The sequence below is a fragment of the Aedes aegypti genome, chromosome 2 (assembly GCF_002204515.2).
Source record: "Aedes aegypti strain LVP_AGWG chromosome 2, AaegL5.0 Primary Assembly, whole genome shotgun sequence".
Taxonomy (NCBI): domain Eukaryota; kingdom Metazoa; phylum Arthropoda; class Insecta; order Diptera; family Culicidae; genus Aedes; species Aedes aegypti.
In genome coordinates, this window is record NC_035108.1 from 244,383,777 (window position 1) to 244,405,702 (window position 21,926).

Here is a 21,926-nt window from a genome sequence, read left to right on the forward strand (position 1 = left end):
GAACAGAAAAATTAACATTTACGGAAATAATATTTTTGTAGCGAAATTTCAATCTTTCCAAAATGTTGTGTCTTTTATATCACTCAAGTAGGGAGACTTACGGCTTCGGCACCATGCGACTATTATCAGCAACCAAATTTAAAACGTTCTTATGGGAAAGTTGCCGAACAGAATGAGGCTGCCGACAATAGTCACACTGACAAGAGATGTTCGCAACGTTGTTAAAACGTTTCCAAAAGCATTTTGACAAGTCTGTCGGTGTGAATCGATAGAGGATTGAGCGACGCATAAATGTAAACAGACAAACACGGAATGTGTCTCCTGATGTCCGAGTAAATTACAAAAGAAGCACGGCATCGGCTTTGGCTGCCGAGAATACGTAAGTTCCCCTAATTCATTTTGTAAAATTTTATAAGAATTTGGAACATTTGTGAAATTAAAATTTTTGTCATTTCACATATTGATTCAAACTCCCAAGAAAAATTACATCATTCATTGTAAACGGTGTAGATCCCAAAACTTTTCCATGACTTTAAGTCGATAATAGTTTAAGATTCAGACTAGAAAAATTATAAGCGTATAGATGAAGTTCCGTGAAATGTTATATTCACAGAAGAATACTTTTTATTTAGCTTTATTAGATTCTACTTCAACGCTTGTACCTAAGAAGGTCAATATTTTGTGTAACTAGATCAAGCTAACGTAAAATGTAATAATGGTCATTTCAAGTTGAAAATGATGATATAAGATCGAATATGATTGAAATACTGCTTAAAACCAATGTATCGTAGACGCGTCCTTCGAACGCCGACTAAGAGAAAACAAATGGTTGACATAAGCCTGGATGATATTGAAACTTTCCATCAGTAAGAGAATGGGAGGTACGTTTGACCGAATGGACATTTAGCGACGATAGGCTTGATAGGATATTCTTCTGAGTTATGCTGTTAAATTAGCACTATTTGCACTAAGCTTCAAATATTTCTATCAAAATTATTTGGACACTTTTATGATGCACTTGACATTGGGGGTTATAGTCGGTCGAATTGTAATATACTAGAGAATAAAGAATAATTCAATACCGCGCATTATTATTATTGTCAAATATAAACATTGTGGCTTTCAAAAAACCTCATGTCGAAGTGATTAAAAAAAAGCCGAGAAGGGGATTTGACACCCCACATTTCTTTGAAGAAAGCATGCATGATTTCATGAATGATTCAATGAAAACGATAAATTGTTTGAAGCATTTCTGTATTAACATTTTTATTTAGTTACCCATGAATATATATTTTGGTATCATTCTCAAACAACTTCGAAAGAGGTTCTGCAAAAATTTATGTTTAGAAACAGTTGATAAAATACATTCCTAAATGAATGCTTAAAAACATGCATAATAAAAAAGCAAGTACACTAAAACCAAAGCCAAATTTTGTTTTCGTGTTAAACAATGTTTCGTTATGAATCGTATGGTCATGAAACGTCGTTTTTTTAGATAACATGGTTATGACGTTGTTTTTTTTTTAATAACGCGTGTTTTTAGGCGGTACGTTGACCAACGTAAAAACCCCTTAGTGTATCCTCTAGCTAAGATCTATCGACCATTTTGGAAGGTTTGGTTTGCAAATAAAGTCTGTTCTAAGAAGTATACGTTTTAGGTGCTGTAACACAAAGTAACCAAAGGATACTTAACAACTATGTTACATATATCGTTGCCTTCGCCTTCCTTGTTTTAAAATCTAACCGCGTTCGGTGTTTCCGTATTTGATATTTGCATTTCAAACGCACACAGCGATACCAGGATGGTTTGGTTAATAAAACGAATTTGGAAGACAACGAGAATAATTAGGATGCATATTTGAAAATGTAGTGTTCGATAATAGAAGATAAACATCTATTAAGAATAACTTATATTCTATTACAAATTACATGGAACTCTATGAAAGATCGACTTTTTTCACAAGAAAACAATGAACCAACCATGAATCTATTGAGATTCTGCTGCGAGAATTCGAATACATTAAAAAGAGCATGAAACAATGTTTTGAAACTGACATAAAGTTGTTCTGGTGATGACCTAACTTAAAACTTAGCCTAAATAAAAAAGGCCTAAAATTTAGCTCAAAATAGTTGAAAAAAGTGACTTTTTGACCAAAAAAGTGACTTTAGTTGAAATGGGTTCAAAAAAGAGACTTTAAAGTGACTGGCTTAAAAAAAGTGACCAAGTCACTAAAAAGTGACTCGCTACCAGCCTTGAAATTGTGACATGTTTAGAATGCTTTTGAAAAGAAATTCCAATTGAACAATTTTCATAATTTTGGCACCCATGGATCAGAAATTTACCTTCATATTAAAGAAAACATCATTTTGGCACCCATTCATTAGAAATTCACCTTCATACTAAAGAAAACTATTGATTATCAATAGCTAACTAGAGAATATTTAGTAAATGTCAACCCTTCCAACTATTCATGTTCGATCAATTTCTCACGCGTTATCATTTTCCGCAATTTTCAAGTAATTCTAAGCCCAACACATTATTGGCACATACCCATTTTCCAGATTGGTCGACTAGAAAGAGAAGAGCACGAATGGGAGGAGCATAATCAGCTAATCTAAGGGTATATAGCATGCTTCCTTCGTCGGATTCGGTTTCATTCCGTTTCGACTTCCGAGCTGGCAAGAGCCCCTCCGATCCTGTGCAGCGACGTCCGCACCTGCTCTGACATTCAAGCTAGCGATCCAGCGTCTGGTGATCGGCGGTCAAGAAGCAAGCCCGTTAGGAGCCAAATACCAGAAGCCCCCAGAATTGCTGATCCGAAGAGCTGTTGCGAATCAAGCGTCGGACTTATGAAATCGTTCAAGATTTCAAGAGTATCATCGTTTCCAGATTTCGCCTTGTGCCCGGTGATCCACTACCCGTTGCTTTTGTGCGCCATCCACGGACCATGGCAATCAATTGATCAATTCCGCAGTGCTATTTATCTGTGACCGCATCGAGGCTAAGAAAGCCATCGGCCCTTGTCAGGGCCATCAAATTTGTGGTAAAGAGTTGAAAGAATAATATTTCCGACCTTATTACATCTTTTATTACTCAATCAATCTCACAGTTTCGTACAACATTTAATTTGTCATGAATAATTCATGGCACGACAATTTGAGACTATTCTTGGACACTGCTGCTGTGCCGTCGGGGTGGAAGCTCTACATTTCACAACGAGTGTAAACTAGAGTGGCATTTCCAACAGTGTCTTTGATTTGCCATATTTTATGGGAGCATTTCGATTATGAAAATAATCACATGTAACAAAATTGCGTCATATTTAGAATGGTTTTGAAGAGAAATTCTGATAGAACAATTTTCATCATTTTGGCACGCATTTATCAGAAATTCACCTTTATACTAAGGAAAACTATTGATTATCCATAGCTATCTAGAGAATTTTTAGTAAATGTCAATTCTTCCAACTATTCATGTTCGATCAATTTCTCACGCGTTATCATTTTCCGCAATTTTCAAGTAATTCTTAGTCCAACACATTATTGGCACATACCCATTTTACAGATTGGTCGACTAGAAAGAGAAGAGCACGAATGGGAGGAGCATCATCTGCTAATCTAAGGGTTTAAAGCATGCTTCCTTCGCCGGATTTGGTTTCATTCCATTTTCGCTTTCGAGCTGGTAAGAGCTCCCCGAACCTGCTTAGCGAGGAGCACCTCGTAGCCAGAAGCCTGCTGAGCTGTTGATCAGCATCTGGTTTATGAGATTTCGGCTCGTGATAAACTCATCTGTGGTGCAGTCAAGAATCAAGCCCGTTAGGCATCATTACTACTTTTATTAGACAAATCGAGCGTCAGGCTTGTGGTATCGCTCAAGATTTCAAACTTAGGCTACGTTTTCAGATTTCGACTTCAGCCGTGTGATCTAATAGCTGTTGCCGATGTGTGCCATCCACACCACAAAACATTCAACTGGTTGGGGATTCTTTGTTTAACCATGGCAATCAACTGATAACATCCTGTAGTGCGATTCATCTATGACAGCATCCGAGATAACAAAGCCTTTGGCTCTTTTCAGGGCCACCAAATGTGTGTAAGAGAGTTAACAGAGTAATATTTCCGACTTTATTTATCACATTGCCAAGCAATGAATAATATTTCTCTCAAACCATAAGATCAACAAAGCGATGACTGAAGCTTTCATTATAATCCTCGAATAACATCTTATACACATTGCTTTTAAATATTCTTTAATTAGAATTACTTAGATTTTGCTTCAGCATACTGAACAAGCCTCAATCACTACTGTTCTTTCCAATGCTACCATATATTTCATAGGAGGTTACTAATATAATTTCAAAATGATCATACAACCTGAAGTGAAATTTCACATTTTCATAGATAAATATGACGAATTCATCGAATAAAGATAAAGTATATTTGGGACATGATTAAACGTACACTTGGCTGCAAATCGTTATAAGCATAAATATTCACGGGCACTGAAAACAGTATGAAGTCAAAACAAGTAACAAGAACGACATCAAATTCAGTTAAATTAACCATCGTGGTCCTACGTCACCATTTCGTACAACCCCATAGGGATGTACCCTTATAGTTTTTTCTGTATTTTTTTTCAGTGATTTAAATATTGAATGTAACCAAAAATTTATATTCTTGCTCATTCATATTCACAGCACTTATACAAGCAAATAAATATCACTGAACAACATTGCAGAAGGAAGTTTTGAAGAAGGACGTTCATAATAGAAAATAATAACTGTATTAGTTATATGTAATCTAGATCAAAACCAATGGGATCAAAATGAAGTGCAATTTACTTCAAAATACTTTGTTGAAGATGTCAAACCTCTAGCATACATATTCAAAGCACTAGAGGCTTAGCTGTTGAGATTAACTACCTACTCAAATTTGCTACATTAGGGATGCTCGAAATGTTTATTTTCAAATACATGTGTTATTCTTTTTATTATTCACGATTATTCCAACCTGATAAACTTAAAGTAGTAACTTTTTCGGTAAGATTTGACACGACTCTGATTACTTTCAGTCAACGAAAACAAATGTGTTGTTTAATTGCTTTAGGAGAAATTTGAACACCCTAGGAATAGTTTCTTCCATTCGTACAAAATTTGAGGATATGGACATGAGATACTTGAAAGAATTTCGAAAATCAGATGAGCCATCACTGAGATATAGCTGGCAATCCATAAACACCCGATTCTGTTTTTGCACGGGGGATGCGTACACCGTGCAAAAAAAAAAGTAACACAATTTCTCAACGTTTCATGCAAAAATAAAATTTTTGCAAAACAAAAAAAATGCATACAAACTTTTTTTTGCACGGTAAAAAAATTCGTGAATAAACAGAATCGGGTGCAGATGTTTTTGATCCCAGGGCTGATAATATGTTGCAAGCTTTTTCGACTGCCAAGGCTTATTTTTAGTGAAAAAATATAGGAGGTTCATGCAAGTTCGATAATGTGTGTGATTCAGAACACCGTGGAACACTAAACTGAGAAGCGGGCTTTGTCCCAGTGAGGACCATGCCATTAAGAATCAGAAGAACAAGAATAGGAAGAAAAAGAAGAAGAAGAAGAAGAAGAAGAAGAAGAAGAGGAAGAAGAAGAAGAAGAGGAATAATAAGAAGAAGAAGAAATTCTCTCGTGCTTCAATGGCTACAAAGCAAATAGGCCCATTTTTTCCAAATTGCTGACATAAACCCAATTTTCAAACCTAGTTTTAAGTTGAAAAACAATATTCACAATATGAGATAACTAATATCATATACATACAATATATATTCGAAACATGCTTTACATATAACTTTGACGAGCTAGGAATTATTGTAGCTATTATATGCATAGGCCATATCAATTGCATCAATTCAGTGATAGATAGATCTGCAGAATTTGTGAAAGGCGTTATTCAATATCATAGATTGTAATAATAGCGTTTTCTGAAATTAAACTTGATCGTAAATAATGTTTCATTATAGAAGTGTGTGCCAGCACTTTGTTTGTTTGGAACCCAATATAAATTGGACAAACCGCATATTGATTCCCGCATTCTGTGCTCAATCGTCAATTCATCCGAGACCTTTTTTGAATACGGTAAATAGATACATAAAGTTATGTTTGCAATTCCGTTGCAAATCAATCAACTTTTCATTGAAAAGTTGATCAACATAACGGCCTACTTTTTTTACTAAGAGAAACAGTGCTACTTTTCAGTATTATTTTAGTAGGCATCAACCGAACAACCCAGTCTCTTCATGCCATTTGTGCTTATTTGCGCAGCGTGTGAGTCGAGACGAGTCGTTCTCACCTCGGGTGATGTGAGGCGACTAATGTTAATCCAATTTTCCCTTATTCGACTCGTCTCGCCTCACATGCCGTGCAGAATAAGCACAATTGCATCTGATTTTAGATCCGTTGTGCGATCTGATTCCGACAGGGGCTGTCCATTAACCACTTGATCAGTTTTTTTTTGGGATTCCAGGCCACCTCCCCTACTCCCTCGTGGTCATTTGTCCTTACAAAAAGTTCCCCTCTCTCCATGAATGACCACTTGATTTATGGACGACCCCACACAGGCTGGCGATTCTGATTTGTAGTCAGCTACAGTTTTTTTCTGTCTTACCTGATAGCGATGAGAGCGTGAAAACTTGTAACATTCATGAGTAGGTGCTACTTTATCACAGCCTACGTGATTGAAAAATACTGAATTGTTACTACGCATGGATGTGTGCCCATGTGGGTTTTCTTGAAATATTTGTTTGTGCTTTTAGAGTTCATCCAGCTGAAACGGCATTTTTAGAAATAGCAAAAAATGTTGTAGGCAACTTGTTGCAAAACTCGATTTTTCAGCACTCGTTGTATTTATTTAACTCGGCGAGCCTCGTTGGATAAATGTACAACTCGTGCTGAAAAAATCATCATTTTGCAACTTGTTGCCTAAATAACTATTATGCTATTCCACAACCCAGAAGAACATTATATTACAACAATCTACCAACATTATGAGCCTATATTGATTTTATACGTGATATTCTTTCTTTTAGTGTTCATGGATCGAATGGAAGAGAAGACATCAAATTTGTAATTACTTGTTGCAGCAGTGAGAGCCACGGTTAACGTTTACCCCGCTCCCATTGTACTATCTGCTCAAAATTGAACTCGAATATGCATTGTAATAATATTGCAGCTAATAAATATTTGAATATTTTCAATAATGTTCTACTTAATTCGGTGAGGAAAATACATTATAATTATTACAACCGTTACAAATGGAAATCCAATAAGGCGCATATAAAACGAAGCTATTATACATATAAAACAAATCAACGAGTTATATTTGCTTTTATCATACTAGCAGATGAAATGCACATGCTTGCTGAAATCTGAAAATAAAATGATTTGCATATAATAATAAATTCCTCGCCCCAGAGTCATATTATATTCTTTGCATATAGCTCTCAACGATAGTTTTCACTCTAAAGTGAATTCTATATGAAATTCTAATAGTGCAAAAGTCGACCATATAACAATTAGTATGGAAGTTGGCTCAGTGTAGGTACAAAACAAAATAAAAGGACAGCTTCTATTACTATAGGGCACCTCTTACTGAAACGATCCCTTTGAATTCAACAATTTAATGTTCGGGTCCAAAAGTATTAGAATGCATGAATAAATATTGGCACAAATCAATTAGGTCCTAAATTGGTTGCCTACGTTCAGGAAATTGGTCATGACCTTCACTTTTTGATTTATTTGAGAATTCATTAAAGTGCAGTTGTTAGGTTTCATATCATATCCATAGAGGACGTTCATATACAAATTGATTGTTTTACATTCAACAATTAACATTTATGGTAACAAAAATAATCGAAACACAATTTCAATTAATATTTCCAATTACAGGTTTCGATAGATGATAACGAATCGATTGATAAAAGCAGTCTGTACCACGAGCCGTTCAATGTCAATATGTATACCAGTGCGGCCAGCGGATGCTCAATGAACGACATGCAGCGACATCATATCACGCCGGATTACACAGGTGAGAACCACTTTAAAATCTTCACGTCCAACTGGACTAAATAAAACAATCCGTGGTAAGGATTCTCCTGCTGCTTTCCTCAAACCATTTTCTTTTATGCAACACATGGTCCGCTGTTCAAATTTTAACCTCCCATCTATGTCTTAGAACTGCTCTGTAAACAACCGTGTCTTCTTGATCACTGAGCATTACAAATTCATGAACATCGACATCAAGCCAATGGCCGTAACTCCACCGACTACATCACCCAAATTGCCAATCGCCCATAAAGCCAACTTCAAAACTTTTATGTTCGATACTTTGGCCGTCGTAACAACACGTTGTTGTCTATAAGCTGCCAGGACGATTTTTCCCCACAATTTGCTCTGACGGCAAGGCAACGCGGAAAATTGTTTTCGCCTTGCTACATATTTTATTGTACCTGTCAGTTAAAATGACGCAATGTGGAATAAGAAAATGTCAATTTGATTCCTTCGTAAAAAAGCGCGTTGAACTTTCCTCATGAGCGCTCGTGTACTTCGTGTTGGGGAGTGGTTCACAAAGTGGACGGAATCGCCCGCCTGAGAGCGATACTCAATCCCACATGGAGAAAATGTAGTACTCAAAAGTGAGTTCATTACACTCTATTCGGTGGCTAACCTACTTTTGTGTTAATGGGATGGAAGTTGTTTTTATTTACATCCATGCGAAAAAATACCCTCTGACTAAGTTATTTTCACTCAACCGACAGATCAAATAACTCAACTTTCAGTTTTTATTACTCATTTTTTATGATTTCGTTTGATTGATATGATTGATTTAAAAATAACTCAACTTTTATGTTTGCATTCATGTTCATTATAAACCCGAGTTGTTTGAGCGTTCTAAACTTCCAGGGTAATTCCAAAACATATAAGTCCAAAGTATACGAACATCTGAAAAACTGAACAATTTTGGGAAACACTGTTAGAGAGGAAGCAGAAGCGGCGACAGGAACATCTTCACACCTCGCTTATCTGCAGCAATAGCGCAGCAGCCACCTAAAGAACACATTCTGCCATTCTCGGAACACGTGAACCCTGAAATGTGACACAGTTTCGTTTATGATGGCCTCTTGATGTGACTCTAATGGTGGATATCAAGCGCTAGGAAATGCAATGTGCCGTCTTTCGTCTTTCTGCTCCAGAAAACGATGGCACTGGGGTAACATAATCATCGTTTGTTGACTGTCTCCACATGGAGACGACGAAGCCAGGCACAAACTCGAGGAACATATCGTTATCGTTAAGCACAAGGTAATTCAAACCATGGGTCCTTCTTTGGAGGGTCTCCCTTTATACTATGGCAAAACCGATGCTGCTTGTCAGGAGAGATAACCAAGTGGGACTACAAGGACGACGACCAAGGCACTTTGATGTGATGTAAAGCGGGAAATTGCGGTACAAGTTGGTAGAAATCAACCACATCTGGGTATTGCAACTCGGCAAAAGATTCGATTTAGTGATCCTTTTCAAAAGGGGTATTATCCTTCTGCCACCCCATATCGCATCGAGAGGGAAGCGAGCGCTTACACAAACCACACATTCCGTGACACTTTAACAATGTGCCCTGCATCGCCATTTCTGGGGACTCTTTTTGGAACGTCGAAGTCGCCCGACAGTGCTGCAATTCCTCTCGATTGAACGAAATTGAAAATGACAATTCAGCCGGGAACATAAAATTTTATTGCCAATTGCAATAATAGCAAACACTGCATCGGCGGTGAGAATGATGACGATGCCTCTGCACACATGGAACTTGGAACCGACGACCAACGACTATGACTGCCCGGTTAGCGTGGGTGTAGCCAGATTTTGAAGGACGGGGTTTGGAAAAGCTCGTTTGCAAATTTTACGCAAACTTGTAATTGACAATCTTCTTATCACTGATTTTACTATTTACACAAACGATCTACAATTATGGTTTGATCTATAATATTGTTTATAAAAACTGGTTTTTAGGTGAAATTTGATTTAGCACACAATTGGTTACCAATACGGCACCTATCTTATCGCTTCGCTTCCTGTTCCCCCCTCCCTCATTCTTCACAATTCAGTGTGCTAGAGAATGATCATTTTAGTGGGTGGAAGGATTCGGAGATCGTAAAAACAGCCGAACTATTCGGTAAATAACACGAAGCAGTTGTTATTCTCTAGTTACGAAAAGTTCGTTTTGATGTTTTGATCTAAATTGACAGCAGCCCAAAGCCCGCGCGAGTATACACTATAAGGGTGTTTCAGATAGAAGCCCATAAATTATACTTAAAAACTCCTTAATTTATGTTCCCAGGCCGATTGCCGAGCGAGGACGCCGAAATGGTCCCGGAGTCAATCCCTTGGAGAGCCTCCTGCTTTTCTGATAGCACGTAGTTCAACGTGATTCTCTTATTCTACATCAGCTCTTTCACGAAGTAATGTTTAACATCAATGTGCTTCAGCTTACTCCGAACCCTTAGCTCTTTCGTGATTTTGATGGCAGATTGATTATCTTCGAAGAATGGTATCGGTGCCATGATCTGGAATCCTAGTTCATTTAAAAGCCGCACGATCCATATACACTAAGGTTTTTTTTACACGGTCCCCCGTGCCGTGCAAAAAAATTCCGTGCAAAAAAAACCGTGCTAATTCTGGAATTTGTGTTAAAATAAACCGTGGTAATTCTAGAATCCGTGGAAAAAGTACCGTGTTAATTCTGAAATCTGTGTGAATAGGAAAAAAAGCCGTGTTAATTCCGAAATCCGTGTAAATAAGTAAAAAAACCGTGTTATTTCCGAATTTTGTGTAAAAAAAGTACCGTGTTAATTCCGAAAGGCGTGTTAAAAAAGCCGTGTAAAAATAAAGCGTGCAAAAAAAAACCGTGTAAAAAAAGACTTTAGTGTACCGTGTTGACTCATATTCCGAACACTTAAGGTCAACAGTGACTTCAAATGCATCTGATTGGCATAAATTGGCTGATATTTGTGTAAATTTTAATTTCTTCGCAGAGTATAACTGTAAGCTGTTGGGTGTACCAATAATAATGTTGATTTAATTAGATATACCGTAAATTCGGGTGAAATTGATCAGTAGGGTGAAATTGATCACCGTGTCACACGATTTTATTTCCCTTCAATAGAGCATAGAAATCAATGCAACCTATGTTAATGAACGTTGTTTGTCTTAACTATTGTCGAATTACATGTTGTGGAGCTTTTTGTGTAAAGGAATGTTTTTTTCTATGAAAATAATAGAAAATTCCAAAATCGTGTTCTGTGTAGTATGGTCAGACATCAATAAACTTATAGTTTTAAACAAGGATTTGGACATGGTGTCAACCTGAAAATTTGTAAGGATGCTTGAAATATATCCCCAAAACGAATTTTGTCATCAGAATTCGTACAAATTTGTTCATTTTATTGTAATAATTGAATTGTTTATAGATATCAGAAGATTCCTTCGGAAATTGCCTACATTTAGGCGTTTTCTGCGGTATTGTTGCAAATTAATTGTTTATTATTTCCATAAATTTTGCATTGTTAAGAATTTGGCAAGCATATTTGGATTCAGGAAGCTCAAATTAAATAAGTAAAGTTGTTTTCCAAACTAACAATAATTGTTTTGACAGGTGATCAATTTCACCCCAAAATGGAATTCCTTGATTTTTTTATTTTAGAGACGATTTTCAGCACTAAAATCACAACTTTATGAAAATTTGAGTATATAAACCAATAAGGCTGACCGTCGTTCTTGTTTTCCTGCATTAAGTTGTTTGGAATTGGCAACATCATAGAAAACAGACATGAAAAACAGTGAAAAGTGATCAATTTCACCCGAAATTACGGTAGTATTGTTTTTTCGTAAAAGTATGGAACAACATTTTGATTCAAATGCCGAACACTGTGTTCACTCTGTCTCATATTCCGAACATCTTGATTCAAATTCCGAACAGTACGAATAAATCGTATTCAAATGAATAATTTCGATAATTTCGCAAATACATTTATCTGAGCTTCTTCTACTGGTCTCAAACTAGTGAAACATCACTACTCCCGCGGTATAAATTATATTGGGAACGTTAAAATTGAACTGCAATTGAGTGCCATTTCCTTGTTATTTGGTGACATATTTCAGCGAAACATTTCAACCAAATCGCCATACAAAAACCGAGTGTTCGGAATATGAGACTGTTCGGAATTTGAGGCAAAACGGTACCTTCGCATGTCACTTCGCAGAGTGCCACTTTATCTGCCTCGGTGTATGACAGTAACACAGTCCGCTGTTTGCTGGTTGCCCATGTTATAGTACATCCGAACATCTTGAACAAGTAGCCCGAAACGGATCGCCGATCTGCAATGATATTCGCCCAATCCGCATCGCAAAATGCTGTAGTACACGGGTCTATTTATACTGAACCCTATTTGGTATCTATCCATTGAGAATTTGCACCAAAACTGCCGTATGCTCTGCACTGGGTCAGTCTGTGATTTTGCGCTGCTCTGTGTGATCGGCTTCTCGCGTATCTGCGGCTTTGAGCAATTCTGTTAATTCGCGAAGTGCTCATTTCAATAGATTGCTACAAATGCTAGAGGCGCGCTATCATTGCCCTTGTGTTCCAGTCCAACAATCACCGTACCCTTAACATACACTAAGGTTTTTTTTTTACACGGTCCCCCGTGCCGTGCAAAAAAATTCCGTGCAAAAAAAAAAAACCGTGCTAATTCTGGAATTTGTGTTAAAATAAACCGTGGTAATTCTAGAATCCGTGGGAAAAGTACCGTGTTAATTCTGAAATCCGTGTGAATAGGAAAAAAAGCCGTGTTAATTCCGAAATCCGTGTAAATAAGTAAAAAAAACCGTGTTATTTCCGAATTTTGTGCAAAAAAAGTACCGTGTTAATTCCGAAAGGCGTGTTAAAAAAGCCGTGTAAAAATAAAGCGTGCAAAAAAAAACCGTGTAAAAAAAGACTTAAGTGTATTTCAGCACACGTTTCAGAAAAGTCCAATGTTGCTTGGTGGGACAGCTTTGGAATTGGCTAGAATAAATAACCACAGCTGACTGTTCTGGATGGCTGGTCAGCGTCTCGTACATCAGGCAGCCGATCAACTTCCTCAACGGCTGTGACGTACGCTGGGAATCCTCTCCTTTCTCCAGTCGGTTCTCTATCGGTACGGAACTCGATTTGCAGTCAGACATATTAAATCGGGCTAACAGATCCAGCAGATATCTCTGTTGACTAATCCGCAGAACTATCCCTTCGTCGTCCCTTTCTATCTTCATTCCGAGGAAGCTCGTTACCTTTCCATAATCTGTCATTTCGCTTCGACAGCGATATCCTCACCAAAACATCGTCAAAGTAGAGGATCAAGAACATCTTCGATCGATCTGTACCACGCACATACAAAAACTGGTCAGCATTCGTACGTCTAAATCCCAGCTTCGTGATAAATCGATGGAATCGATTGTTCCATGCTTTCGACGTCTGCTTAAGGCTATAGACGGACCGGTTCAGTCGGCAAACCAGTCCTTCGCCACGCTCGAACTCCTCAGGCTGACCCATGAATATCTGTCCGCTGTCCGAACGTCCATTTGATGGTTCAGCATCCGTTCCTGATTGGCTGAAGCGAGCATCATTCATCAATAAATAAATATATAAACAAGTCCACCTTCGTGACTGGTGAGTAGGTCTCGGTGTAGTCGAATCCGAATCGTTAGGTAAAGCCGCTCGCTACCATCCAAACCATGTATCGGTCTGGTTCCCGACCTTCTCCTGGTTTGATTCGAAACACCCACTTGCATGTGATGGCCTCTCTCCCTTTCGAAAGATTTTTGAGTGTCCACATATTATTGTTCTTCACGCAGTCTTCTCCTCCTCGATCGCTGTCTTCCAATTCGGCCAATCAGGCCTCTTCCTCAATTCAGCCACGGTGCTTGGCAAATTTCCCACATACTCCATGGGACCGAGAGCGAAGCCGGCGAACGTCATTTCGTGGTCACCCCGGTGGCCTTCGGCTTCGACAAGACGACACCTCCACGGATACTGGCCTCACTACTGCTTCTTCATCGAAACTGTCGAAAACCTCGAACTCCCTCATAACTTCCCTCGCCATGCAGATGCTCCTGATGTAAAACTTGCTCGACATTACCGCCATCAGGCAGTTCAGGCTCCTCCTCAAAATGATCACCATTATCGTCAGCCTCAACGACCGCATCCACTCGAATCCGGTCCGTCTTCACCAGTTTTGCTGGTTTCTGCTCAGCACTGCCGGCGTGCACGCTTTCGTCGATAACAACGCCGTGAACCATTTCGGATCGCTACTGATAGAGATCCCAAATGCGACAGCCATTTATGCCATAACCGACGAACAAATCTCTCCAAGTTTTCTCGTCCAGTTTCCTTCTATGCTCCTTCGGAATATAACAATACGCCGATGAGCCAAACACCCGAAGCTTCGAAAGTCAGGCTTCCGTTTTTCCCACATCTCGAAGGGTGTCATCTTTTCACCAAGGGCAGTAGCAGGACTCCTGTTGCTAAGGAACGCAGCGGTCTGTACCGCCTCTCCCCAGAATGAACGATCGACTCTAGAATCGAACAACATCAAGCGAGCTTTCTCCTCCAACGTTCATGTACTCATGTACGTTCATGTACTCAATCTTAATGCTCTTGTCCTATCAGAATGACCACAACTCTTTGCTTACATATTCTCCACCATTATTGTCGGTGCGTAGTCGAGAAATCTTGACGCCAAACTTCACTGTCATTTCCACTTCGTACTGCTTAAAACAACCAGAAACTTCATCTTTTGACCGGAGCTCCAGCAACCGACTCGAACGTCGCTCCTCTCGTTGACTGAAAGGGTTTCTCATTTGCTTCGTAGCCATGCACGGCTCGCGGGTGACCATCGAGCCATCGCTGTTGCAATTTTTCGTTCCTTTCACCATTCCAGTCTTCATTAAGCTTCGCAAATTCCTTTCATCGAGATGGCCATATCGACGGTGCCACAATTCTGTTGCCTTGCAAATCTTTTCAGAAAAGCTCAGATAATCTTTGCTGAAAGAATTCAACACGTAGAGTTTCTCTTTCCGTTGACCAGTGGCCACGAGCACCGAATCCTGAAGAATTTCCACTTTGCCTCCTTCGAACACCACCTTCATTCCAACCGATTCGTTCTTGCTTATCGAAAACAGGTTGCATCGTGCTTCCGAAATGTAGATCACATCTCTCACCGTCGCTTCAAGGACTTCATCGTCAACCTTCGACAAAAACAATACATATCCGGTGTATTTCGCAGTTAACCATTCGCCGTTCTCCGCTATCCAGGAATATTGCTCATGGATTGTTTCAGTGGCTCCAACTTCGAGAAAAACTTCCTATCGTTGAAGATGTGCTCAGTTGCACCCGAGTCAACAAACCAACGAATCTGGATGTCCCGGCACAACGACGATTATCCATCGCCGTGTCCATCGGTGAAGAACACCCTAAATTACACCACTTTTTCTTTCTTCTGCAACATGTGCACTGGACTTCCCGAAGAACTTGCTATCTCGTTTCTTCTCTGGGCAAATGGCGAGCTTATTACCCTTTTTCTGGCAGCCGAAATACTTGGAGACTCTCTTCTTCTGCTTTTGTTTACGCCCTGTCGCTCCAGAAAATGCCTCTGAATCATTTTTAGTTTCACAAATATCCGCCACTGTACCTTCCATTAGATTTCTTCGTCGAAGAGCCGGCATTTCACGAAGTCCATCGTCAGCTGCTTCTCCGACTGGGACTGGATCGTAGTGACCACAGCCAGCGTTGCCAACCTTCCAGATTTGTCTGGAATATTCCAGATTTTTGAGGCTCCATTTTACAAAAATCTGGAAGATCCAGATAAATTTTGTGATGAATTTGTAAGGTTTTGTAAATAATTTGTAAGGTTCTCCATGTACGAAATTAAAAATCCAGACTTTTCCAGACAAATTTCCCAAATGTTCCAGATTTTTGAAAAATTGGCTTGGCATCCCTGACCACAGCATCGAACTGCGTGCCGAGCGATAACAACAATCGACAGACGACATCGATGTGCCTTCCCGCGCTCCAGTACCTACGTATCATCCGATCGAGTTTGACGAAATGCTCTTGAAGCGGTCCGGAAGTGTATATCAGCTCATGCAGCTGCCGGTTGAGGTGCATCCGTTTCGCCACACTCTTCCGTTCAATGATATTGACTAGCTCGTCCAACATCTATTTGGGTGTTGTTTTCCCTTGCAGATGCTCGAGCTGATCGTCGTGAATCCGGGAAACAATCATCGATTTACAATGTTTTACCTTGCGCTGCCGCTTCTCCAGGGCCTTTTTCTTCTGCTGCTGCACTTCCGCCGTGTCTTCATCTTCGATCTTGAATTCCTCCGCATCCTTAATTTCGCCTTCAATGCACTCCAACAAGTCGTATTCCTCCTATAATTTCAGCATCCGAAATCTCCATGCGGGGAAATGCGTACAGTAGAACAACGCTACGCGTTAGCAGACCTCCTTCTCGTCATCCATTCTCAAATGCAGAAAAACGACTAAAAAACTATACGACCGAACCGCGACTAGGAACCGTTCCTGAGCCTATAACCTAACAGCGGGTCTATACGGAAAATAACGCGAAACAGTTTTTATTCTCTAGTTACGATACAGTTTGTTTTGTTGTTATGATATAAATTGACAGCAGCACAAAATCCGCGCGAAAATTCTCTCTAAAGGTGTTTCAGTCAGAAGGCCATAAGTTATACTCTAATACATTTGTACTGACTAATTTTATTGTAGAGGGATGATTGCTGTGGCTTTCCTGTGTCCTTCCTAAAACTCACTATTGAATTTCTTCTCACCGTAGTAGTTCAAAAACCTGAAGCGATACTTAAATCACTATGACTATTCTCGTCCCGTTCTTCTGAGAGTAATATATTACCAATTTATGTTTATTTAGGATTTGTATTGTTTGTGATATTCATACGCATGTTTTAACTACTCATTTTACAAATTCAAATCGCTCAAAAGGTGTACAATATCTCAAGTGTTGATTTTGTCTGCGGACTAGTACATAGAATTCAAACAATTATCTCTTTTCAAAAGGACTTACCTAACATTGAGAGGATCTCTCCTCTTCGATCAATAACTGAGCCACATCAATCTCTATTGTTGTTTTTTTATATGATATACTAGCCAAGGACATTGTTTTTCGATCTATAGTAAAAAAAACTTGTCGAAAGCTTTAGTATTGCACTGTTATAATAAAAAAAGAAAAGAGAGAATCTTTCATTGATACATACGTCCTTTTGAAATGTTACGCGTTTGTTTAGCAATAGTTTAGAAAGCGGCATGACGGAGGATGATTAGTACTTTCTACTGAATAGTCTGAAAACAGTAGCCTAAAACAGTCATCTGGTCAAGTAATTAGTTAAAGCAAAAATCGACCACTGCGGCTTCGCATTTATGATACTGAACGTAAGAAATAATTCACCGGCGCGGATAGCACTGTACACCTTTTTGTTTGGGTGGCTTGAGAGGGAGTTTTAGAGGGTGGTTCGATTGGGAGGCAACATTATGCTTACGTACTCAATCAAGGTGGAACATTTCTGAATCTAAAGATGGCCGCCAAAATCGCGGACTTGTGCCACTATTCACGATTTCAAAGGCACTACAATGAAGGAACATTACACCCTTAATCCTCATCTTCTTATTTCAAGCTTTCGACAATATGCTAAAAAAAATGACAGTGTTGTTTGCTGCTACTTTCGAGAGATTTGTGTCTACAAACATTTAGTACAGTATTGAAATTTGATTCCGAACTGTTTCACCTTAACTTTAGGAGGAAATACGAGATGATCGATAGCACGAGATGTAAACACTTGGAATGTAATAAGCCACGTTCATTGTTATTTTATAAGCGTTAATTATTTTGCGGCATATTTAAAGGACAAATCTCTGTTTAGCATAAAAAAACATCGAAATTTGTTGACCTTAATCACTCGAAAATTTTGAGACATAACCAATGGAAGATCCTCCATAAGAACTTATATTTGACGTTTTTATATGATTATAAATGACAACACTTTTTAAAGTTGCCATTATTCAATTTGAAATTCATTTACGCCATAAGCGCAGTTTTCGACCAATAATTCTGTGTCAGTGTACATTGTCAAGTGATGGTATGTGTTTGTCAAACTTCGGTGTTTTCGGATTTGCTTTGTAACAGTAAACATTCGATTCACTCAAGAGATTCTAGATTTTTCCACCAGACGACTCTAGTGAGCATGAAAATTTTATTTTGCGGATTTGGTTTTATCTCAGGATCCTGATCACTTAGAAAGCTGGCGTCGTCGGTAAAGTTGTTCAGCAGCTCAAGCAATATCATGTTAAAAGACATGAGATTCAAAATTTAGCCACCAGGCGGCGCATGAACTATTGTTTTGCTGTTATCGCAGGATCCTGACCAAAGATGGCGTTTTCGGAAAAATTGTTTATTCCAGCCAAGAGGCTCGAGATTTTGCTAATGAGCATATAACTTTTATTTTGTATATATCTTAGGATCCTGATAACTTAGAAAAATGGCGCCTTTGACAAACTTGTTCATTAGGTCAAGGGTTTTCATTATCTGGATCCAAAATTTTGCACACATTCCAAAAGTTTGCCCCAGACGGTGTGAAGTATGGATAAATATGAGTGAGTATGATTTTCTATTTATCAGATTTCTGTCCATTAAGAAATCTAGGGTATTTGGCAAACTTTTTGAATAGTTTAAGGTTTGTCATTATTTTGGCCATAAAATTTCAACCTTTGGTGACGAAACTTTTGTTTCGATTTCTCTGTATCCTTTTCACTTAGAAAGATAGCAATCTTCGCTAAAGTTGCTCAATAGAAAAATTGAAAAGTTCTTATGTAAGTAAAGAGATATTTTATTCGGTACAGTTGTTTTTTTTTTCCAGACAGCATGAAATTTTTTGGTATCCTATTAGCAACACCATCTTTTTTACTGGTCAGACACCTGAGACATCTGCAAAACAAAAGTGTCATGCACACTAGCGCCAAAGCTTTGAATCAACTTGGTACTCCTTGACTTACTGAACAACTTTGTTGAAGACACCATCTTTCTGAGTGATCAGGTTCCTGAGATGTTTCTACATTTTTCTACATAAGCTGGATCCTGAGCTACCCACAAAACAAAAGTTTCATGTTCATTAGCGCCGCCTGGTATAAAAATCTCGAATCTCGTGGCTAAAATCATGATAGCCCTTGAGCTACTGAACAACTTTGCCACAACCACTTTCTAAGTGGTCAGGATTTTGAGCTATCTGCAAAATAAAAGTCAGTTCTTCTCAAACAGTGTTGCCAGCTACATGAACATTTGTGTTTCAACTGACTGTATGGCATGCAAGACTTCCTTCAACTTTGGTGAACATTCAGTATCGTTGAAAAATCTTTAAATGCCATCATTTTTCAAAAACATTTATTTTTTAAGCTGAGTATGACAAAAATAATACAGTTAATTATCTTTTGCTCAATATATCGTATCTCGATATCGAGTAAAAGTTGGTTTTCATGGCTACCTCGATTGTCCCTTGGGTCCCTCGTTAAAATTTTCGTTCAATATTTCTACACATCTTTGTGTTACTTTCAAATAATATAATGCGAAGTGATAATCATGAAAAAAAAACATAATCCAAACCTCTAATAGAATGATTTTTTGATGGACTATGTGCACTTGGACCACTCTGACTGAACTAAAGACCACCGTTCGGAAATATGGTTCACTCTGACTGAACAATTTCTAGGAAAATAACAATCATTGAATGCTTGCATGGTCAAATTGGGTGCATATCTCTAAGATAAACAGATTATCATCAGTATTGAATAGTGTTTATTGAATTATTCAATCATCCATATCTTCAATCCCAAAATAAATGGCATTACGATAGCTTGAAAATTAAAGTTTTTTTTTTAAAGCTACAAAAAAGTTCTATCAGACTCTGAAATTGACTCAGAAATGTAATAATCAATCAGTTCATTACTTTTTGGCACTTGGATCTCTGTCTGCACAGAAATTGTTGCAATTTCTGACCATCCATCCAAATATGGTAAATGGTCAAAAATCAAAATCAAATGCATCGAATTAATTAATCTTTATGGATTTCTATTGATGGATGATAAGATGAATTATTCGATGTGATAAAATCTGACAAATCACTTAGAAGGCCTTTCTTTTATTCACATTCCTAAGAGCCCTGATCATTTTTGCTGCTATAATAATAACCACTTGGTGCACTCTGACTGCGTACTTTTATGGATTTTTCTTGATCATCCAAAGTAAATTTGTAACATATCTCTTGCAGTTTACAACATTCATCAAATCTGGTCGAAGTGATATGGAGGTAAGGTAATTTTGCATCTAATGAAAGAATAATCAAACTTTTCCCAAGTTTTGTACTTGGTACACTCTGACTTAACGCCGACCAAATTTGCATCTGTTTGAAAGTTGGAACTTTTTTGACGATGTCTGTAGGTTCAGTTTCATTGATGACGCAATACCAGATAAAGAAAGTATACTCCTCAGCGGATCACTAGCAGTATTTTTTATGTATCTCATCTGAAATTATTTACTGATTATGAGTGAAACCTTCATTATTCTTCCAAGCATCATCCTTTTTTCAATCTACGGTAATCGTTCAGGTAATTGAAAGCATTTAGTTCTAATAATCGGTAACAGTTTCAGAATTGAACATCAATTACTTAACATTAACTGATTTATAGTTAAAAGACTTTGAGACCAGCCAAGACTACCCAAGCAGCCAAAAGTTCGAATAGTACTTAAGCGGTAAACTCCAAAGATCACTTCTAGTATAAATTTAGTTTCAGTGAAACTTTTTCGCTGATTAAGAGTTCACTGCGAATATTAACGGAGCTTGATTCTCGAAAGAGTAACTCGTAAACTTCTCAACAACTAGACAGTTCAGAACAAGTTTGAATTGAACTTCTTTCTTACTTGAAGGTTTGAAGGCAAATTAAACGAGCTTTAGACGAACTATGAAGTTCGGTTAATTACTTAAAAAGTGAGCTGATTAAGCCAAAACAGCCCGGTTATCCGAACTTTTAGTTGCTGGGGTAACCTTTGAATGTACCAATTCTTCAAAGACTGCTGAATGCGGGTATTAAAGCAACATCCTTGTTTAAAATTCTCTTGTCATTCGTCATCAAACGTCAACATCCCACCGCAAAATCGCTAGTGTTTGGAGGGGATTTTAACCTCCAAATCATCACCTCCAAGTTAGTTTTAATACCCTTCGTTATATGAAATATGGTGGCGCGTCGATCGTCGCAAGTTTATCGTTAAACAGTCAATAAAGAAGCCCTGGGTTTTTCGTAGTTTACTGGGCACAGTTTAACAGTTGGGCGAAGATACGGCCAGATTTCCAATACATGGTCAAATATCGGTACTAATGTTTTATTTCACTCAGAAAATCAATCAATTATGCTTGATAAGTGACGCGCCTTCTTTAAGGTAATTCTATGTGAAGGGTCTCAGTGTTTTAGCTCACATCGTAAATAAATATTATTGACATTTTTCACATGCCAAGAAAACTTCGTAAAATAAGCAATTTTTTTCCTCATCTGTAGAGCCACTGTTTCTATTATTTAGGAATATTACGAAATAAGCAATAATATCTACCAAGTTATTGTAAAGCTTAAAACACATACAAACAGATGGCTTTACTGCATTATATGGACAAGGTTAAGCACTTTCGCGAACATCTTTGACCCAATCGTATGTGATACATTTACTGACTACGCGCCTGACCCAGCAAGTATCCGTTATTTGCTGCCCCGCCCAT

At 38.2% G+C, this 21,926-nt stretch overlaps 1 protein-coding gene across 1 annotated transcript in view; it reads left to right on the plus strand.

The window, feature by feature from the left end:
* LOC5575443 (discoidin domain-containing receptor 2) overlaps positions 1–21,926 on the plus strand; it is a 918,178-nt gene that overhangs the window by 754,896 nt on the left and 141,356 nt on the right. The window contains 1 exon segment of the mRNA XM_021844675.1: positions 7,944–8,082. Coding sequence (XP_021700367.1) covers positions 7,944–8,082 — 139 coding nt within the window.